The sequence below is a fragment of the Crotalus tigris genome, unplaced genomic scaffold, assembly GCF_016545835.1.
Source record: "Crotalus tigris isolate CLP2741 ecotype Arizona unplaced genomic scaffold, ASM1654583v1 scf7180000024472.5447098, whole genome shotgun sequence".
Taxonomy (NCBI): Eukaryota; Metazoa; Chordata; class Lepidosauria; order Squamata; family Viperidae; genus Crotalus; species Crotalus tigris.
This window is the reverse complement of record NW_024100643.1, coordinates 976916-997737: the sequence shown is the minus strand read 5'-3', so window position 1 is coordinate 997737 and position 20822 is coordinate 976916. Positions and strand designations below refer to the sequence as shown.

The window sequence follows — 20822 nt, the reverse complement described above, 5'->3', positions numbered from 1 at the left end:
TCTCTTGTCCATTTCCCTGGACTCATGAATGAAGCCGTTCAACACTTATTACACTTATTGGCCATAGAACCGGTATCTCCGGACCAGAGAGGTCAGGGATTTTACTGCATACTCTTTGTCGTCCCAAAGGCATCAGGGGGATGGAGGGCCATTCTAGATCTCAAAGGCTTGAATTTCCATCTGGCATGTCGCAAATTCAAAATGCAAACGCTCCGATCCATCTTGGGAAGTGTAAGAAAAGGGGACCTCTTGATGTCTATTGACCTCACAGAGGCATATCTCCATATCCCTATCTCTATGGCCCACTGCCAGTTCCTACATTTCACATACATGGGATGCCACTTTCAATGTGCTCCCATTCAGCCTATCATCGGCTCCCAGGGTGTTCACCAAGATCCTGGCAGTCCTGGTGGCTTATCTTCGAATGATACCAGTCAGAATCCAATGTCATCTGGACAACATATTAATACAGTTGTCATCCAACTAGGATGCTCAGTCGGACCTCGACCTGGTGGTAAAAATGCTCCAGGACCACAGGTTTTCGGTGAATTTTCCCAAAAGCCACTTGGTTCCCACAACAAGACTATTACACCTCGGGGCCATCATAGACACAGTGGAGTGCCAGGTATACCTATCTCAGGAACACTGCAGCGGCATAAGGGAATTAGTTCTCCAAGTACGCAGGAGCCAGACAGTAAAGTTAGCCAGGCTATCCCAGTTGTTAGGGTAGATGATCTCGGCCATACCGATCGTCCCGTGATCCAGGCTCCACTCCCGGGAACTGCAGTGGTTCATGCTCTCCTTCCAGAGACAGAACCTAAGCGCATCCCAACAAAGGGTAAGACTCCCACAACGAGTACGGCGTTCCCTCAAGTGGTGGTTGTCTACAGCAATACTCAGAGGGTCATACTTCAGGGAACCGGATAGGTTAGTACTCACGACTGACGCCAGCCTGTTCGGCTGGGGAGCACACCTCTGGTCTCAGTGGACACAGGGCCGTTGGTCCATGTCGGATCTCCGACAACATAAACTGGCTCGAACTACGAGCCATCCCCCTAGCCCTACAGCACTTCGGCAATTTAGTGACACTGCGGCACATATTGGTCCTCACAGACAATGTGGCAGCCAAGGCTCACGTAAATTGCCAAGGGGGCACCCATTCCTACTTCCTATTGTCCGAGTCCCTCCTATTGGGATCCTGGGCAGAACAAAACCTGGCCTCAATCAAGGCCGATCATATCTCAGGGGAAGTGAACACTCAGGCCGATTTGCTGAGCAGGGCAACGGTAGATCACTCGGAATGGCATCTCCATCCAAGGGTCTTCAAAGAGATTTGCCACCGCTTCAGACGCCCACTTGTGGACCTCTTCGAGTCACCATCCAATGCACAGCTGACTTGCTTCTTCTCCTGCTTCCCATCCGCAGGAGCGGAGCAGACAGATGCGCTCCGGAGCCCATGGCCACAGAGCCTGCTTTACGCCTTTCTCCCGCTGCCTCTTCTCCCTGCAGTAATATGCAAACTCCTTCGGGAGTGAGCCGAGATACTCCTGGTGGCCCCATATTGGCCGAGGAGACCTTGATTCGCTGACCTGAGGAGCCTCTCTCTAACGGACCCGTGGCGAGTTCCCCCAGATCGAGTCTCACTCAGTCAAGGGGTGATCCGGAACCCCAATGGCTACAATTAGCCGTTTGGCACTTGAGCGCTCGATCATAACAAGGGAGCTTTGTTCGCAAGGGGTCATCAAGGTAATTCAGGCATCTTGCCATCCTTCCACAAATCGCATATATGAAGCCACGTGGAAAAGTTTTCAAACATGGTGCTCCAGCCGACACTTGCCCATAGGGGAACTTATGATTCCCAACATCTTGGACTACTTGTTAGAAGGACTGGAGTGGGGCTTGGCCCCAAACACGCTGTGCAGACAGATCGCTGCCCCCTCCACGGTTCTATCTTGTAACTCTGTAGAGTCACTGGACCATCATCCTTTACTCCGCTCATTCCTTAAAGGAGCCGCAAATATCAGGCCCCCCACCGTGCACAGGTACCCTTCGTGGGAACTACCATGGGTCTTACGGGCGCTTACCAAGGCACCATTTGAGCCCCTAATAACAGGCAACGTCCGCTATCTGTCCCACAAGGTAGCATTCTTGGTGGCAATCACGTCAGCACGATGTATTTCTGAATTAGCGGTGCTCTCAGTATGGGATGACCTGTGTGTTTTCCACAGGGATCGAGTAGTTCTTCGACTCGACCCTACCTTTATCCCAAAGATCAATTCTTTATTTCATAGATCACAGGAGATAGTGCTACCAGATTTTTGCCCAAATCCAGCGCACGCCCTGGAACGACAATGGCATACATTGGATGTCTGTAGAGTTTCTTCTTCCACCATTGGTAGTGGATTAGAGCATGCATTGCCGGGGCATACCAGGCGGAGCCATTGCCAATTCCTAGACAGGTTACAGCACACTCTACACGGAGGGCAGCCACTTCGGCAGCATGGGCCACTCGGGCTCCTATTGAGGAGGTCTGCAGAGTGGCCACATGGGCTTCGCCATCGCCTTTCATTCGGCACTATAAAATTGATAGGTTTTCCTCTGCAGAGGCCTCCTTCGGTAGGAGGGTTCTTCAGCAGGTTGTGCAGCAAAGTACCACACTGGACCAGTCTATTTCCCACCCTCAGGGACAGTAGGTTTTGGTATGTCCCATTGGTGGATTCTCCATCTCCAATGCTGGAGAAGGGGCATTGTCTTACCTGAACGCCTTTTCTCAGCATGGAGATGGAGAATCCACACCCGCCCTTGTAGACCATATAGGTTCAGGGTTAGTCAGTTTGTGAGCCAAAACGTCTGCTGTCAGTCAAGGGCTTCGCTCGCGTCAAGACTGGGATCTCGGTGGTCCAGGATGGGCGTGGCAACTTTGGCTGAACTGATCTGATTGGGCAGGAATACAGTCAAAACCCATTGGTGGATTCTCCATCTCCGTGCTGAGAAAAGGCTTTCAGGTAAGATAACGCCCCTTTTCCTTCCCCTTGTCCTTACCACTTTCTACAGAGGAAAGATTGAGAGCATTATATCATATTGCATTTCTGACTGATTTAGAAGCATCACTGTTTCAGATAGGAAGGCCGTGCAGAGAGTGGTAAGGATGGCAGAAAAATTATTGGCAGTTCACTTCCTTCTATCTAGGACATGACATATAAGTGATGCTTGAGCAGGGTCCGCAGGATTGCCTGGGTTGCTATACATCCTCTTCACAACCGGTTTTCTTTGTTACCTTCTAGGGGGAGGCTTCGTGGTATCCAAAGCAGAACATCCAGCTTCAGTCAGAGTTTTGTTCCATATAGCATCAACCTTGTGAACTCTCAAGCTTCCATTTTCCGCTATGCATTCAAAATAAACAGTGATTAATATGTGTGTGTGTATATGTGTGTGTGTATGTATGTATGTATATAAAAATGTATAAATGTGTATATGCATATGTATATGTATAATAGAAAAAACTATTAAAAACGTTGATCTCCAAGACTAAAAATTTTATTAAGAACTAAGCTTTTGTCAGCAGCTACTGACGTTGTCAAAGTATAAGCCAGGATCTGGGAATGCTCATCCTTATAGTCTTCGAGAAGCTTAAGATTTAGACAATGAGCGTATCATAGGTCTGTCCATCCCCCACACACCTACAATTGGCTGCATCAATCTTGTTTCTGCTGTGCTAACCAACATCCGTTTGAATTTTACTGCTCTGCCTCTCCCTGTATGCCCCGCCCACCTAGAACATTCATGTTGTGGAGCACGGTTGTTTGATATCGCCGTCTGACTATTCTCCCCACTGTCTTGCTTAGGTGTATCCCTTACATGCAGTGCTGTTGTTCTAGCTTGCAATCTCTTTTTGTGTCAGCATTGTTGGTCGTGTTAGTTCAATGTTCTTTCCTGGAGTTTGTAAGTCTGGTCTGCTCTTCCATGCATCTAATTGTCGTAGTCCCTTGTCAATCCTATCCTATCCTATCTTATTTTTGCAAGTGATATGAGGTTTTCCTGCCTCTGTTCCTCTTTTGAAGCATTTTTTTGTTGTGAAAAAGGGATTTATGATAGAATTAATGGAGGACTTTCCCTTGGAGTACCATCATATTTTGCGTTTTGGGGAAAACATTCAAATATTCCTTAAATGGTCTCAAAACTCATTAAAACTCAAGTAATTATGTGAACAGACAGATTGTCTATGCCCATCGCTTCTAAGAATGTCACTACAATGTCTGCATATGGTAATTAATATAGTGTTATTGGTATATATTTAGAAAGAACAGGTATGACTAGTCTCTATCTCTACAAGTTTAAAATCTTTAGTTGAAAAGAAATTCCAGATAAATTAGAGACAAGGGTGGGTAAACAAGGAGAGATTATGCAGTGATTTCAGTTACACATATTTTGACTTAGTTATAGCAACAGAAAACTAGTACACTTCATGGACATTAATAATTTTTGTGATGACTAAAAAGAAAAGTCAATAAAGTTTTAAAGCAGTGAGGAATTCCACAAGAATCAAGGAGGGAGAAGATGATAAATAGGAATAAGGTTTGGAATGGGAGTATGAGTGGCTCATCATCCTCACACCCCCTCAATCATTCTGTGCCAATCTTGCTCCCATGCCTGAAGAATTGTATTTCAGAAAGGAGTGTGCTTCCCCAGATGCTATGAGCAATGGTACATTGTATAGGTGAGAAGGGAAAATTCTCTTTTGCAAAATCTCTTTTCCTATCAAATTTGCTGTTAAAGAAATGCATACAATTGAGATGGCAATAGTTCTCTGCATCTTCTGGCAAAACAGAGAATTGTTGCTTAGCCTATCCCCCTGCCTCACTAGAACCAGTTAGATACTATAAACATGGCTATATTTAGCATCTTCAGGTCTGCATTGCTATATATTGAATATATATATAGGCCTGTTCTTAAGAATCTTATGTTGTGATGTGAGTTGACAAAGACATTAAGTTAGGAATAAAAGAAGATGCTTTTGAGATAGTCAAGGAAATGTGATGATATTAAGATTTGAAATCAAAGTCTTTTCCATTTCAAATTAATTCTCAAACAGAAGCTTTAGAAATTTAATTTATACTGTGCTACAAGAAAAAATATTCAGAATAATACAACATTAAATTAGATATGCCATAAATGTAACAATTTTCTATGAATACCTCTTATAGTTTCCAATTGTCACTGTGTTCATATGGATGAGCCTTTGGAACAAATGAGCAGGAGAGAGAAGACATCATTGTCTCTGGAAACTGCATCCCATTTCCCTTTTTTGAAAAAATGTAACTTAGGAAAAGAAATGCTCCATTGAAGTATAGCTGATTTTTTTTCTTGTGTATTGGCTTGAGAAATTCAACTCTGTACTATAAGGTAAACTGAACTAATCATCTCTAAATCTAATTAATTAATCAAATAGTTAGGAGGATGTTTAAATGCCTGTTCAGTGACTCAGGAACTGGCCTTTTCGCTCGAAAATATAACACTAGGTGATTTGCACAGTACTATTGCTGCAATAACAGAATTGGCAATACATCCCAGGGAGGTTTAGTCCACCTGGCCAATGTCCTTTTGACTTAAATATTGAGGAACAGGATGTGGATTTTAGTTTTCTTTTGTAATAACAGTGATATTTAATGGGAAATTCAAGCCTTCATAGAAACATTTTTGTGTAACAGCTGGAACAGTTATTTTCTAACTGTTCACAGTACAGAAAAGAGATTTGCTTCCTTGTCATTCTTATCCAGCATTGTACTAAGAAAACCATTGTACTCTGAACTCTTTCTCTCCAAAAGCACTAACTGTCCTTGGCTTTAATTGTACACACTGTTCATGCACATTGTTTTTCTGCTGATTTGGGTGGTGGGAGGGAAACTGAAATAAGTTTGGGGAAACAGATTTTTTCCTTTACAGGATGATGTTAAGTTTTTCTGGATATGATATCTGTTTGCTGTGGTTAGCTATTCTATTTTAAAGCTGATTTGAATTATATTTATTTTATGGTTAGCCTATTTGATAACTTAAAAGCAAAGTTGGCCAACGTTTGCATATGGGATAGAAGATTGCAGTATAGAAGCTGAAAATGGGATGTTATTTATGAGAAACAACAAATATAATTGATCAAGTAATTATTAATTAAGGACTCATTCTAAGCTAGTTGTGGCTCAAACGTGGGAAAAAGAGCGAAGGTACAAGACAATGAGAACTATTCTGTTTAAATGAGCAAATGTAAGCCAACATATACCTTAAAAGTGCTCATCTTTGGCTGGATTTGAATATCTTGGACTGTCGAACAAATTAAATCAGCTTTTGAAAAGAACATATGATAGCAAAGAGGCTAGAATTCTGTAGTAGATTGAAATTATTTCATTTACAGAAGCTTTGAGATAAAGTAAGATGAGGAATCAGTATGTAGATAATTGACAATGTATATGATAGCTTCAAATGCTGATATGGATCTTATAAATTACGTACATAGTAATGATTCTAAAATTTGTTTTTAGTTATAACTGCATACCTGTTCATGTCAACAGTACAAATCAGGGAAGCCAATGAATGCTTTATTAACTATATAAATTGATGGGTGGTCACATTTAAAATAATCTTTCCATAAAATCTATAAATAAATGTTTCAGTGATTGAACATTAGTCACTATCTTTTTACATAGCTAAGTTAATGATAAAGAAATTATGCAGTTCCAAAAAACGTATGTTGTTGCACACAGAAGCGTGAATGGGATCAGTTATCCTCAGTTTAAAAAAGAAAAATAACAATTTTGTAGCTATACATCAAGAATTGGCTTGACTTACAATCATTCATTTAGTGACAGTGTGAAGTTACAACAGCAATGCAAAATGTGACTTATAACAAATCCTCACACTTATAACCATCCCATCATTCCACCAATCACTTGTCCAAAATTTGGGCACTTGGCAACCAGCATGTATTTCTTTATGATGTTTGCAGCATTCCTGGGTCATGTGATTGGCATTTATGACCTTTCCAGCTGGGTTCTGACAAGCAAAGTCAATAGAGAAAGTTAGACTTGCTTAATTAGCATGTGATTCACTTAAAAACTGCAATGATTTATTTAATAAGTGTTGCCAAAAGATAAAATTGGGCATGATTCACTTAACAATTATCTTGCTTAGCAATGGAAATTCTAGTCCCAATTGTGTTCATAAGTTGAGAACAAAATTATGTGGATTCTTCATTTTATAATAGCCAAACACAGGTAATACTAAAAGTTATTAAGGGAGGGTGTATTATTATTCAACTGATTTCAGAGGTTAAAACGAAATAAAAAGTGCAATATGACTGAAAAAAAGTGTTAATATGGTATATCAGTTCCATCAGATTGCAATCAAACTAATTATATATACAGGAGATTCATCTAAATCAATTGGCTTTCAGTTAAGATTAATTTGCTTTCAGCATGACTAGACTGGATTAAACCCAGTATAATGAAGACACTTTGTTAACAGTACAGGGTATCTTTTCAATTCTTTCTGAACATAGATTTAGTTTTAGAATGTAATAGGCTAGCCAGTATGAACTTGTGGCTGCTCAGTTCTAATAAAAGGACCCCATCACCTGGTAAACTTACTGGAGTACAACAGGTGGAGAAGCGAGACAACATAAGGCAGCATTTGAAAGTTCCTCTCTTGCCTGTAGGCAGTACTGATGACATGCATGGTGTTAAGCTTCTACAATATCTCAGGTTCCCTTGTTTCCACAGTAATATTAATGGCATTTGTATTACAGCAGTTCAAAACTAAATAGGTATCTTTACTATTGACTACATTCTATAAATTGTGCACTGTTCTTAAATCAAAATATTTATGTATTGATTTTTTAAAAATGGGATGCGTATTACATATATTAACAAAAATATTTATATAAGTGAAAATGGCATATACAGTAAACAATTATTTGCTGTCAGTAATACATATCTTAGAATTGTATACCAGCATGAGTATTAGAATGGCTCCAGCCCTGTTACCTTTCCGTAAAGCCCTAAAACCTGGCGATGTTCCTGAGCGTGGGGCTGAATGTGTTAAGGGCCCCGTTCTTGGCTATATTGCTAAATGGCTTGCTCCTATATATATATATATATATATATATATATATATATATATATATATATATATTTAATTTGGATGTTTTTGAATTGTGAGCCACCTAGAGTCATGGACTGAGATGGGCAGCCATAGAAATTGAATAATCAATCAAACAAATAAATAAATTGGAACTATAATCCTTTGCCTGGAACTGGCACTTAGACATATTATGTGGTGCCATTCTATTTAGAAAGAAGGAGTTTACTCTTGCATATTGGCTTCAGTTGAGAAAAAAAATATTTCAGTTTCTTTATTAGTTTGCAAAATACACACACACACACACACAAGTCTGCCAACCATCCTATAACAGCTCCATCACCTGAACATATTAACAATAAAACTTGAAGTTCTTATGTTTGTCCCCAGTCTTTTGTCTTGAGTTAGGACAGTTGTGTCCATCTTATAACCAAAATGGCAGAAGACAATTTTCTAGCTCTTCACTACTCTGGATTAAAAAAAAAAGAATTAACAAGTTTTCTGAAAACATAATTTTATATAGAAATGATTTGTTATATTAATATTGATTGTAAATAGTAACAAATATTTCCGTTGCAGCAATTGTAATTATGAATAATAATTTTAATCTGTTGTGTCATTTATGACTTTTTGATCCATGGGAAATGCCTGTTAGATGCACATACAATTGGATTGTGTTATAAATCTTATCAAATATTAGCTAAAAATAGGAGGCAAACCTATATATCTTTTTATCAGCACCTCTAAGGCCCAAGCAACATAATTTAGCAGTGCATGGAATTTTGTGATTTTTCTTTAAAAAAAAAACCCAATAGTTAGTAGGCTTAACTTTCCATTACTAGTTGTTTTTCTTTTAGGATTAGTTACTCAAACTATTTCATCCACTCTTCTGTCCAGTGTAAGGTTAAATATTTTGGAGAGGGAAGGAAACTTCAGGAGAGCAATTTTACAAAAAATAAAATAAAATAAAAATAAAATGATAAAGGATTCTTCCCTTGATCATTTGTGTATGATCTATGTGGTATGTGTGTTTTAACATCTTTTTTTTTCTCTTTTTCAGGAAGAAGAAAATGGAAACAGAACAGGTATGTTGCTGTATTTCTCTGATCATTCATTAGGACAGGTGCTAAACAGAATCTTTAATGTCCATCAAGGTATTGAGGGAGAAAGTGCACACATAGGACAATTCAGTTTAACCTGCTGCTTTTCTTATGCTACTTCTGTTCCTGAAGTCAATTTAAAATTTTTATTATGGAGTTTTGGCAATAGAGTTGGGTTGGTGCTCAGTCCACACCACAACCACTGCAGACTCTCATTGGTTGTTCCCTGTGTCTTACCTTTCCCCTCAGCGCAGGAAAAGCAAGCCTCACTGGCAAGATTCTGTATGGGTGGCTCTACTGACCCTTGCCTTCTTTTAAGGATTACTTCCTTCTCATTAGTTCCCTTTCTTTCCCTATGCTTACCCTATTTCCACATTATTCTTTAATGCGATGCATTGGATGTTTTAATTCACCCATGCATTCTAATTAATTTTTGTTATGTTTGTTTTCCCTCCCTTTCTCCTTCCTGCTGAAGACAAGTTAGGATTGATTTACATCACACTCTTTGTGCTTGAATGAATAAAAACATAAAATCTCTTATGAGTCAGGCTTGACCTCTGGTGATCTCATGGATGCATCTGCATAATTTTATCGGCAACACTACAGAAGTGCTTTGCCATTGCTGCCTCAGGGATGTTTTTGATTTTCCAGTCTAGCTTACCTAAAATTCCCTATAACTTCCATCCACATATTATGCAGGCTCAACCCTGCTTTGCTTTTGAGCCTAGTCAAGACCAGTTAAAATATGCATTAAGCTCTTTCAATTTGCAAAACCATTTTAATGTCACAAATCAAATTCTGATATGCAAAGACCATCATCCTTATAAATGGTCCAATGCAGTGAAAGGTATATTTTTACCTGGAAGGATATATTAGTCTTCTGCAGTAACCTTCAAGGGCCACAAGAAAGCAGGACTGTGTATATACAGAGGATCTCAATCTGGAGCAAGAAACACACATTTTTGGCAAAAAAATCCTTACCACCCTCCACTCAGAACTCTTGTTTTTAATGTGTAGAATGTAAGGAAACTATAAAACGTGATGTCTGATTACCATGTATCAGGGGTATCAGGAGTATCAGGTAGAACAGTGCCAACCGGTGTGATCAGCCGGTGGCAGAGGAGAGCAGCTCCAATGGGTGTGATCATCTGGGCAGTGGAGGGAGTCCCGGAGCTCCTGCTGAGTTGCGTGGGTGACTCAGGGCTCCCAATTGCTGCATGGCACCTCACAGAGACCTGCTGGAAATTAGGAGGAAAGGGCGGCCCAGGGAAAAGGGGGGGGTAAAAAGGGAAGGAGATGTGTGGCATGGGGAAGAACAAGAAGTAAAGAAGGAGAGACGGAGAGATTGTGAGACAGTGAAGAAGAGAGAGAAGCATTGTGAGGGGAAAGAGTCAGCAGAGATGGGGAAAAGTAAATGGAGGAGGAAGAGATGAGGAGAGAAGGGAGAGGGAGTAACCATTTATCAGCTTACCCTGTCACCACCCCGCTGCTGGGTCCCTGTTTAGTTGGGCTGCATGGGAGGCAGTAGGGACCAGATAAAGGGGGGGAGTGAAGTCAATCCAAAGAGAGAGAAAGGGGCAACGCTGACCCAGAGAGAGGGAGAGAATGAAGCTAACCTAGAGAGAGAGCAGTGAGAGAGTGAGCCAGTGACTAGAAGGGGCAACAGACACACCAGGAGGACTGTGGAGGTGAACTGAGCTAGGCAATTAGAGGTGACTGGGCAAATGATCAGAACAAGAGATCCTGAAACACTAGATTAATGACTTTGAGCTGAAAGACCCCAAGGAGAAAGGGACAGAGGGAGACGGAATTTTGCAGTTCTTTTACTCCAGCTGCGAAGGCAGTGAGGCAGATGATCTTCTACAACTGTGGGGGCACAGGGCACTACAGAGTATTTGCACAAAGCCACCCAAACCACAAAACCTGGCCCAGTCAGGAAATCGCAGAGATCAACTAGGTGCCTGGCTATGCTAGCTAGCTCCAGCCAAAGGGGTAGCCAAATACAGCTATGGGTGTCTCCCTTCATGAGTGGAATTTCACCCAAAACCACCTCAGTGACAGGAGGCATGAAAGTACCTCCTTTAGTGAGGGACTCACATACAAAAGGGCCTGCCAAGGACAAAGCAACAAGGGTCCATCAGCAGCCTCCAGAGAATCACAGGAGCACCTAAGCATGGGCTATTAGACCAGATGCTGTGTCCCTCACCACCAAGATCCCTGAACAGCCTCCCCAATGGTGCTGGTACAAGTGGAGGACACTTACACAAGGGGCCTCTTGGACCTGGGTCCGTAAGTGATGTTACTGTACTGGGATATCTATGATAGGCACCTAAAGCATATGCCCATGCAAAAGTTTGGTGATTTGGAGATTTGGGGCATTGGAACTGAGAGACTTCCTTATGACAGGTATCTACCCATCTAGCTAACATTTCCCCCCCCCAATTGTTGGATACTTTAAACCTTTGACACCCTGACTATTCTCTGTACCCGCCCCTTGTACCTAGCCAGGACTCTCTGATGGTAGGGATAAACACTAACTTAGTCTGCTGATTCTCCCAGCAGACAAGTGATAGAGGACATTTATTTTGCACTGCAGACAGTATACCTACACTTGGTACGTAAGCAACAGGCTCACATGGAAGGTGTGGGACAGCTGTGGAAAATAGACCATGTGAGGAGACTACTACAATCAGGAGAGGTGGCATGTCTGTAGGCATCTGTCAGATTGGACTGGGAGCAGTGTGAGCTGTATCTCACCCTTGAATCAGACCCCAGAAGACAGAACGTTGTATTGGAGGCAATTTCAGAGGTGGTCTCCATGATGCTCTTGTGTCAGGATAGAAAGTGGATCTTACCAACTACCTTGTGAGGTTGAAGGACCAGATGTTGTTGGGACAGATGAGCCCGGCCACCCCATTGTACCGCCTGAGATAGCAGAAGGGGCTGAAGGTGAGATTTGCACAGATCGATTCTACCCAAAGAATGCACAGCCTGCCCCAGAATGGCTGGAGAGGGCTAGAGACCAACTTTGGAAGTGGTGACACCTATTTTTGAAGGATGAATTTGATGTGGGGTGCACTAGGAGTACTCAACATTGAATCTATCTACGAGAAGATAAGCCATTCTGAAAGAGGTATTGACAGATTCCTTCAAGTGACATCGATGTAGATGACCTCACAGAGTACCTAGCAGAATTGAAGAGGACCGAGATCATCCGAGAATCTCAGAGCTCCTATGCCTCCCCCATAGTGGTAGCCCAGAAGAAAAATGGGTCCCTGAGAATGTGCATAGGTTACTGTACCCTCAATTGAAGGACCGTTTCAGATCAATACCCTACCCCTTGGATTGAAGATGCCCTACATTACTTATTGGAGGCAAGTGGTTAGTGTGCTTGATCTGAGAAGTGGCTACCATCAAATCCCTATATATGATAGAGACAAAACTGCTTCATCTGCCCTTTGGGATTCTATGAGTTTAATAGATGCCTCAAGGATTATCAGGGGTTCCAGCGAACTTTCAGCAACTCAGTGGGAGACATGAATCTGATAGAGGTGTTAATATATCTAGACAATATCATTGTCTTTGGTAAGATCCTTGAACAACATGAGGAGTGCCTGGAGAAGGTTTTGCCCGGGCTCCATGAAAAAGGGTTGAAGCTATCCCTAGAGAAATGCCAGTTCTACCAACTATGTTACATATCTTGGTCACTTTGTCCCCACGAAGCCTGTGGCCATCACCTCCTGGCCTAGACCTCAAAATGTGGCTGACCTACAATCATTTCTAGGGTTTTGCTATACTATCTAATTGTTCGTTGACAGGTTTGCAAAGACAGCCCGCCCCCTTAATGATCTGTTGAGGATTGAGGAAACAGAGGATGTATCTGACAGTCTGTAAGTCCTGGGAGTCCATTCAAGCAGAGCGGACAGAACAGTGTGAACAGGCTTTCGACCAATTGAAGAGAAACCTGACTGACACTTCCGTCTTGGCTTATGCAGACCCAAATCAACCTACAAACTACATGTTAATGCTAGCTGGGACAGCCTTGGAGGGGTATTATGTTAGGAACATAGTCTATGTCAGCAGAGGCCTTGTCCCAGTTGAGAAGAACTACCCCACCCATAAACTAAAGTTCCTGACATTGAAATGGGCTGGTGGATAAGCTGAAAGATTATTTATATGGGGCAGAGTTCAAGGTCAAGATTGACAACAACCCATTGACATATCTCTTCACAACGTCTAAGTTTGATACCACAGGACAGGTTAGCCTCTTTGTCTGGATTCCATTTCAGCCTAAAACAGCAGCCCGGAGTAGGGAAATGAGATGCAGATGCCTTATCAAGAAGGCCTCATGGCACTAAGGCCACTGGCAAAGACTGGATTAGGTGTTATACAAGCCTTATATTGAGGGATTAAACACTGGGTTAGACGAGCACTGGGAGTGGAGACCATTGGGGTTACAACTGCAAGTGTCCCCAAGTTATACTGCAGTCCCAGGTACATGAGGGGGGCTGCCAATATTAATCAAGAAGAATTTGAGCAGGGATCAGGACAAAGATCTTCTCTGTGAGCTGACCTTGAGGGCTCTGCAGAGTGGTCGTTGGGAGGTCTTGCTGACCGACTTCCTGAAGACAGCCTGGCTGCTGCTTAAAGAATGGGACTGGCTCCAGCTTTGGAGTAGGGTGGTTTATAAGGGAGGTCCCTCCAATGGTCTCAAGGAAAAGTGGCAGCTGTTCCTCCTGGAGAAACATAGAGATGCAGTATTTAACTGCATTACACAATGACCATGGACATTTAGGGCCAGAGAGACCCTTCAAACTATTGAGGGATCCGTTCTGTTGGCTATATATGAAAGCGGAAGTTGAGGGCCACTGTAGGTCCTATATATGCTGCATTCGGCAAAAGGCCCTATCTTCGAGGGCTGCTCCATGGGTCACTAGCTCCAAAGACCCATGGAGTTAGTCTTCTTTGACTTTCTGTATATAGAACCCAATACCAGTAGGCAGGGGAATGTATTAATGGTGACAGACCACTTCACTTGTTATCCACAAACATTCCCAATGAAAGACCAATGGGCAGTCACAGTAACCAAGGTTCTGGTGGAGAAATTTTTTATTCATTATAGGCTGCCCCAGCAAATACACTCTGATCAAGGCAGAGACTTTGAGAGTCAGCTAATCAAACAATTGCTCAACTTGTTGGGCATCTGGAAATCATGCACCATTGCCTATCATCCCCAAGGGGATCTGCAGCCTGAGAAGTTTAACTATACTGTCCTTGATATATTAGGAATACTGACTGCAGAGCAGAAGCAGCACTGAAGTTGAAACATTTCTGTCGTGCAAACATTCAAAAGTACAGAAAATGATACTACTGGATACTCTCCCTACCGGCTGATGGTTGGAAGGGAAGCCCGACTGCCAGTAGACTTAGCATTTGGAGTTTCATTAGTCCAGATATCATTGGTCTCACACTGAAATTTTGTGGACAAGTTGAGAAGGAATCTGAAAACTGTATACAAGAGGGCACAGTCTATCTCAGAGATCTGAGACTGAAGGAACAAAAGGAACCATGACTTGAAAGTGAGAATCTGGGACTTGCAGCTAGGTGATCAAGTGCTACTGAGGAATCTGGACATCCCAGGGAAACATAAATTAGCTGATTGGTGGATCTCCCAACCCTACATTGTCTGTGAGAAACTGGCTAGGCTACAGTGTACAGGATCTGCTCAGAAGGGGCCACTAAGATGTGGTAGCTAAACCATCTCCTACCTCTGAATGAGGCAATACATGTGCCCTAGCAGGATACATTACCACCTGTGGAACTCTGCTCAGAGAGGAGAAATCCAGTGATCCATACACACTGCCTTCTTCTGTGCTGGAAAAAGAGAGGAATCAGAAGGAGAGCTGCATGAATTGGTTATTGCCAGTTGAGTTCTTTGAAGTGGACTCACCCATGTCAGACACCTGAATTTGTGCCCCACATGCAGGAACAGGAGGACATCCTTGGGGAACCAGTAAGGCAGGCCAGTGAGCATTCCATGCAATAGCCAGAACCACAGGAGAAGAGACCACCCCATCAATACCTAAGCCTGCCACACCCCCAGAGAGAGTCCTTTCTACCCTGGCTGAGCCTAGAGAATTGAGACCAAAAAGAGTGATTCATCCCCTGCAAAGATTGACACATGACTCTTTTGGCTATAGGACAGAAGAGGCAGCATTCACTACCAAGGAGACTTCAGAAGTACAATTGCAGCCCATTGAGTCCATGGGGAAAGGCATGCCAGGTCCATCCCCCAATACACCCATAGGCCCATTGATAGGAAATGCTATAGGATTAACATCATCTCACCAGCAAGAGACATATAATGCAATATAGGCTGTTAGTAAACTGCTCTTTGGGGGACCAAAGAAATTTGGGTGGGGGGGAGTATGGGCACGATCAACTGGGCAGTGGAAAAGAGCAGCCCCGATGGTCACAATCAGCTGGGCAGTGGAGAAAGTCCCAGAATTCTGCTGAGTAGCGCGGGCAACCTGGGGCTCTGAATCAGCTCAAGGCACATCACAGAGACCCGCTGGAAATTAGAGAGGAAAGAGCGGCCCAGGGGAAAAGGGGGATAAAAAGCCAAGGAGACACATGGCGAGGGGAAGATCAAAGAAGGGAAGAAGGAGAGATGGAAAGAGAGTTAGACAGAGCAAAGAAGAGAGAGAAGCAGCCTGAGGGAAAAGAGACAGTAAAGATGTGGAAAAGCAAACAGAGGAGGAGGAGGGGAGGAAAAAAGGGAGAGGGGGATAAGTGTTTATTCTGTCACCACCTCACCCCACTGCCTGGTCCCTGTTTCGTGGGGCTGTATGGGAGGCAATAGGGGCAGGATAGAGGGAGGGAGAGAGAGTAAGAGTGAAGTCAATCCAAAGAGAAAGAAAGGGAACAATGCTGAGAGGGCGAGAGTGAGAGCGCAGAGAGAGCTGCGAGAGAGTGAACAATGACCAGAGGGGGTACCAGATACACCAGGAATACTGTGGAGGTGAACTGAGCCAGGCGAGTAAAGGTGACTGGGCGAATGATCAGAACAAGAGATCCTGAGACACTAGATCAGTGACTTTGAGCCAAAAGACCCCAAGTTATAGGGGAGAAAGGGACAAAGGAAGCTGGACTTTGCAGCCCTTTTGGGGATAGCACTACACATATAATATTCTTTTTGTGGATTGCATTTATTTATGTTGCCAAAAAGTGATCCACTGAAAATGGTTAGGTAGTGTTTGACAATATAATTTTTTTCATAGATCAAAACCCGTGGATCTCCTAAACCACCATAAGACAGAAGTCAAAACAATTACAAACACCTTTCTCCATGTTAAAATTATAGTTGAATTTCCATTGCATATGTCTGTGTAAAAAGAAAAAAAATGTGTGGTTTGTTTGGAAGACTTCGAACCAAATATATAATATCATATAATATATATTATATATCTAGATTGATAAACCTTCTTTTCCAAAGTGAATCTAACCTTCCCTAATTTAGGTGCCTTCTAATGTGGACTATAGGTCCAGGATTCTCAGCAATGTTCATACTGGTTGGGAAAATCTGAGAAAGGATTCATTTGATGCAGAGTTTGTAGTTAAATCTGTTAAGTCTTTTAAAAGACTGACAGGAGATCCAGGGGCTGAAGATTGAGGGGCAATCTCAGTATTTATTTAAAGGATCAGTAAGAGGATCAGTGTGAAGTCAGTTAAGTTTTAATTAACCATGTTAGACTTTGTTTGCTTTCCCATTTGAAAGACAGGATGCGATTCCAGTGCCTTGAAGCAGAATTTTAAATTGAGCAGACTTGATGCCATCAGAAATGCATTTTTTCTGTCTTTCATAAAAATATTTTGGCTTTTCTGGATGCTCCCTTTAAGAAATAGGCACTGAGCACTGTTGGAATAGTTAAACCAGGGCAGTGTTGTGGCAGTCATGGAAGACTGCTGTGCATATTTTTGAATTGTACGATGACCATGATAATGTGCCATCATATTGATATCACCTCTTAGTGAACATATAAATAGATTTTCTCCTGGATTATCCACATTAAGTATGGTTATTCAGGTCTTCCACTGATGCTGCAATTAAATCCATCTACTTTGTTGTTATTTGTCCTCTTTTTCTTTCTGTCCATGGATTTTGTAATACCATAAGACTATTTTTCAGGGAATGTTGGAATAGTTTTGTATAAACTTCCCATTTCAACTAATCTCACAGACAGCCTGCCAAACAATAATTCAGGTCTCAGAATTCTGCATGGCTTTATCATAGAACATGCAAATAAATAAGAGAGGTATCAAAACTCCTGGTACTATATATATATATTTAATCATCAACATACAGCTCCTCCGCGGAACCGGCTGGAACCCATGGACACCATCTTTGTCAAAAATGTAAAGGAAGATGGGCCAGCACACCAGGCTGGTCTCCAGACAGGTAAGACATGAATTTCATTATTACAGCTGTATGCCAGTATTCTAATGACATGATCAACCCCTTTCCTCTCTTCCCTGTCAGTAACTAACTAACAGTACATGGGGATGGTTGGATCTGTGTTGAAACAACCAGTTTTCCTAGCTGTTACCTCCTACACCACGTCCTTTTCTTTTTTCTCAAACTGAAGCAGAAAGAAAAAGAAAAATTCCACATGCTATTGAAAATGTTCAAGCGTTTCGCCCCCACTTTTCTATTTCTCTTCCTGAAGAGTAAAAACCAAACCAGATATAGACGTGGAATATCTGATGTGATTCCTTTTCCCTGGATATCTCGATTTTGTAAGAGTTAAGGATTAGTTAACCTCACATCAGCAGTTCCCAAGATACTTGGGACAGTAGAAGAAGTTACCATATTTTCCGGCGTATAAGACGACTTTCTAAACCATCAAAATCTTCTCAAAAGTCGGGGGTCGTCTTATAACTCCCAGTCGTCTTATATGCTGGAAAATACCGTATTTTCCGGCATATAAGACAACTTTCTAAACCATGAAAATCTTCTCAAAAGTTGGGGGTCATCTTATATGCCCAGTCGTCTTATACGCTGGAAAATACGGTAAATCTTATGCATGGCTATATTTACCTCTTGGGAAGTTAACTAATGCACTAGGATCCTCTTATTGACCCACTTAAGAATTTTGTATAACATGACATTATGTAGAAGTTTGAAGAAACAATTCTCATTTGGTTTTTTTCCTCCCGTTTTTTCATGCTGGGCCATTTACGGGTCTTTGTATTAGTAAGCTAAAATGAGCACTGAGCAGATATGGAAATTGCTCCATGTTATTGCTATATACACATCTCTCCCAATTTTGGTTTTACTGTATACTGGAGTAGCCTCAGAAACCTGGACATAACTCTGATGCTATTGTGAATGTAATTATTTTGTTGGGCAAGAGAATTCAAAGGGAATATGCATCCATTTATGCACGTTACAGATAATTCCCAGTTCACATAACTGGATTACCCCAGCTTCTCTTTTTGCTTGAGAGAGAAAAGTTTGGTACTTTAAAACTCAAGGAGAAGCTGTGAAGTAAATCTGAGAAAAAACTTTCCATTGCCTCTGATTAATGTTTCAGATGCCAGGAAATAATTAAAGAAGCAGTGGATATTTAATTTAAGAGGATTATATCTCTGTAAAAGATAAAAATACCCTGGCTGGAAAGTATGCTAGATTTTGTTAATTTTTGTTTTTAATTTTGTGATGGAGCATAAAAACATTGTTCTCTATGATTCTTTATTTCTCTACACAAATCAGGAAATAGTGTGGAATCTCAGCTTTCTTACCCATCTATCAGGTTCTGTTTGAAGATACCAGCTTTTTCCAGAATAAGCTTATAGTCTTCAGTATTAATTAAAGCTCCTGAACAGTTTCCATTTTAAATGAGACTTTAGACAAAAAAGAAACCATTTATAGCTGATCTTCTCTATAGGTTTATTATCATTGTATGAGGAACTGCAGAGTTACCATCCTGAGGCACAGCAATCTCTCTTGCACTCATATTCTTTTAGAAAGAGGTGATTCCACATTTACAAATTTGAATTGAATGTAACCTGTTTTCTATTTATAAATTGCCTCCATCAATGTAATGGAAAAACTGATCAATATTCCATCTGTTCAAGTTTTAACAATGTATTTAAAAATTGGCTGGAATGATTTCCTATATCAATGATATGTTTTTGTTATTTCCTTCTTTTTTCTATTTTCTGTTTGGTTTGTGTTTTTTTACCTTTTAATTTTTGTTCTTCTTAGAAATTAAAATAATAACATTTTTTTAAAAACAATTACTTTATTCAAAAAAGCATCTGTTGTATTTTCAAATTATGCTATTTTTGAAGTGCTACTTTTCCTACTGCAGATCATCTAAATTCAAAGTTTTTTTTAAAATAGTTTGTACCTTGCTCCCTTCTTTGCCATCTTTGTGAATATTAATATTAATTGTAATATTAATATTTTAATGTTTTATCTTGTTTATACAGTTATTCGCCAACTAGAGTTGCCGCTAGACAAGATGGGTGGCATATAAGTTAAATGAATGAATGAATAAATAATAAAAATGGTTTGGCAAAAATATGCTTTCTCTTCTCTCTTCTTTGCCTTCAGTGCAAGATACAATGGATGAAAAAAGGTTATGCTTTCTCAGTTTCCACTCTTTTTTGCAGGAGACCGTTTGGTTAAAGTGAATGGTGAAAGCATCATTGGGAAAACTTATTCACAGGTTATCAGCCTCATACAGAACTGGTGAGTTTCCACCATCCTTCCTCTTACAGATCAGTTATAGATCCCAGTACCATCCTGTGAACTTCATAGCATTGGAAGCAAGGAACAGATATAACTGATTCCATCAATTAGATGGGTGAAACCACATGGGAAAAAAACCACTTGTTAGGCCTAAGATCATAGTCTTTGTTGCCGCCATTTTCTTTCTTTATTCTCCTTATCTCAAATGCTGTCAGAGGATTGTAAGCTTTCGTACCTGGCCTGCAAATATTCTCATGATTGCCAGATTGTAGCAAAGCATGTTGACCTTAAAGCAGGATTTCCAAAGTGAGGACTAAGTCTCTTGGAGAGGTTGTGAGCAGAGTTTGTGCGAGTTATGAAGTACCTCTCGGTGCATTGTTACGATATATCAGTGTTTTCCCAAGTTTCACTGTATTGTTTTTATGGTTTATTTGTGTTCATTTATTTGTCTGCGTTTTTAGGGGAAGTGTATACATTAAGATTACACTAAGAGAGATTTGATGGCAAAAGGTTTAGGGACCCCTGCCTTAGAAAATGGTAGCTAGGGCTTGCAGAAGAAGATAAAAAAGCTTCTTAGTCATCTTCTCCATTGTCTTCTCTGGCAGTGTAATTTAATTGCTTTGGAGAAAAGTACAGTCCTTTCTTTTACTCAAAACTAAAATGAACTGCTTGCTAAATATGGATCCAGGTTGATTCCACTTCACATTATTTAGAATCTGCTGGCTGCATCCTTTTGGTTTCCTCATCTTACTTCCCCACATCCTCCAAATGTTTTTATCACATGAGATAAAATGACTGATTTCCCCACATAATTATTGATTGTCTACTAATTTCACAAG

General features: G+C 41.2%; 1 protein-coding gene across 7 annotated transcripts in view; it reads left to right on the top strand.

Moving 5' to 3' along the window:
* ARHGAP23 (Rho GTPase activating protein 23) overlaps positions 1–20822 on the top strand; it is a 236373-nt gene that overhangs the window by 133986 nt on the left and 81565 nt on the right. For all 7 annotated transcript variants that reach the window (XM_039333128.1, XM_039333127.1, XM_039333126.1 and 4 more), the window contains exons 3-5: positions 9188–9212; positions 17593–17685; positions 19905–19983. In XM_039333128.1, the coding sequence (XP_039189062.1) occupies positions 9188–9212; positions 17593–17685; positions 19905–19983 (197 nt within the window). The remainder of the gene's footprint in view (positions 1–9187; positions 9213–17592; positions 17686–19904; positions 19984–20822) is intronic.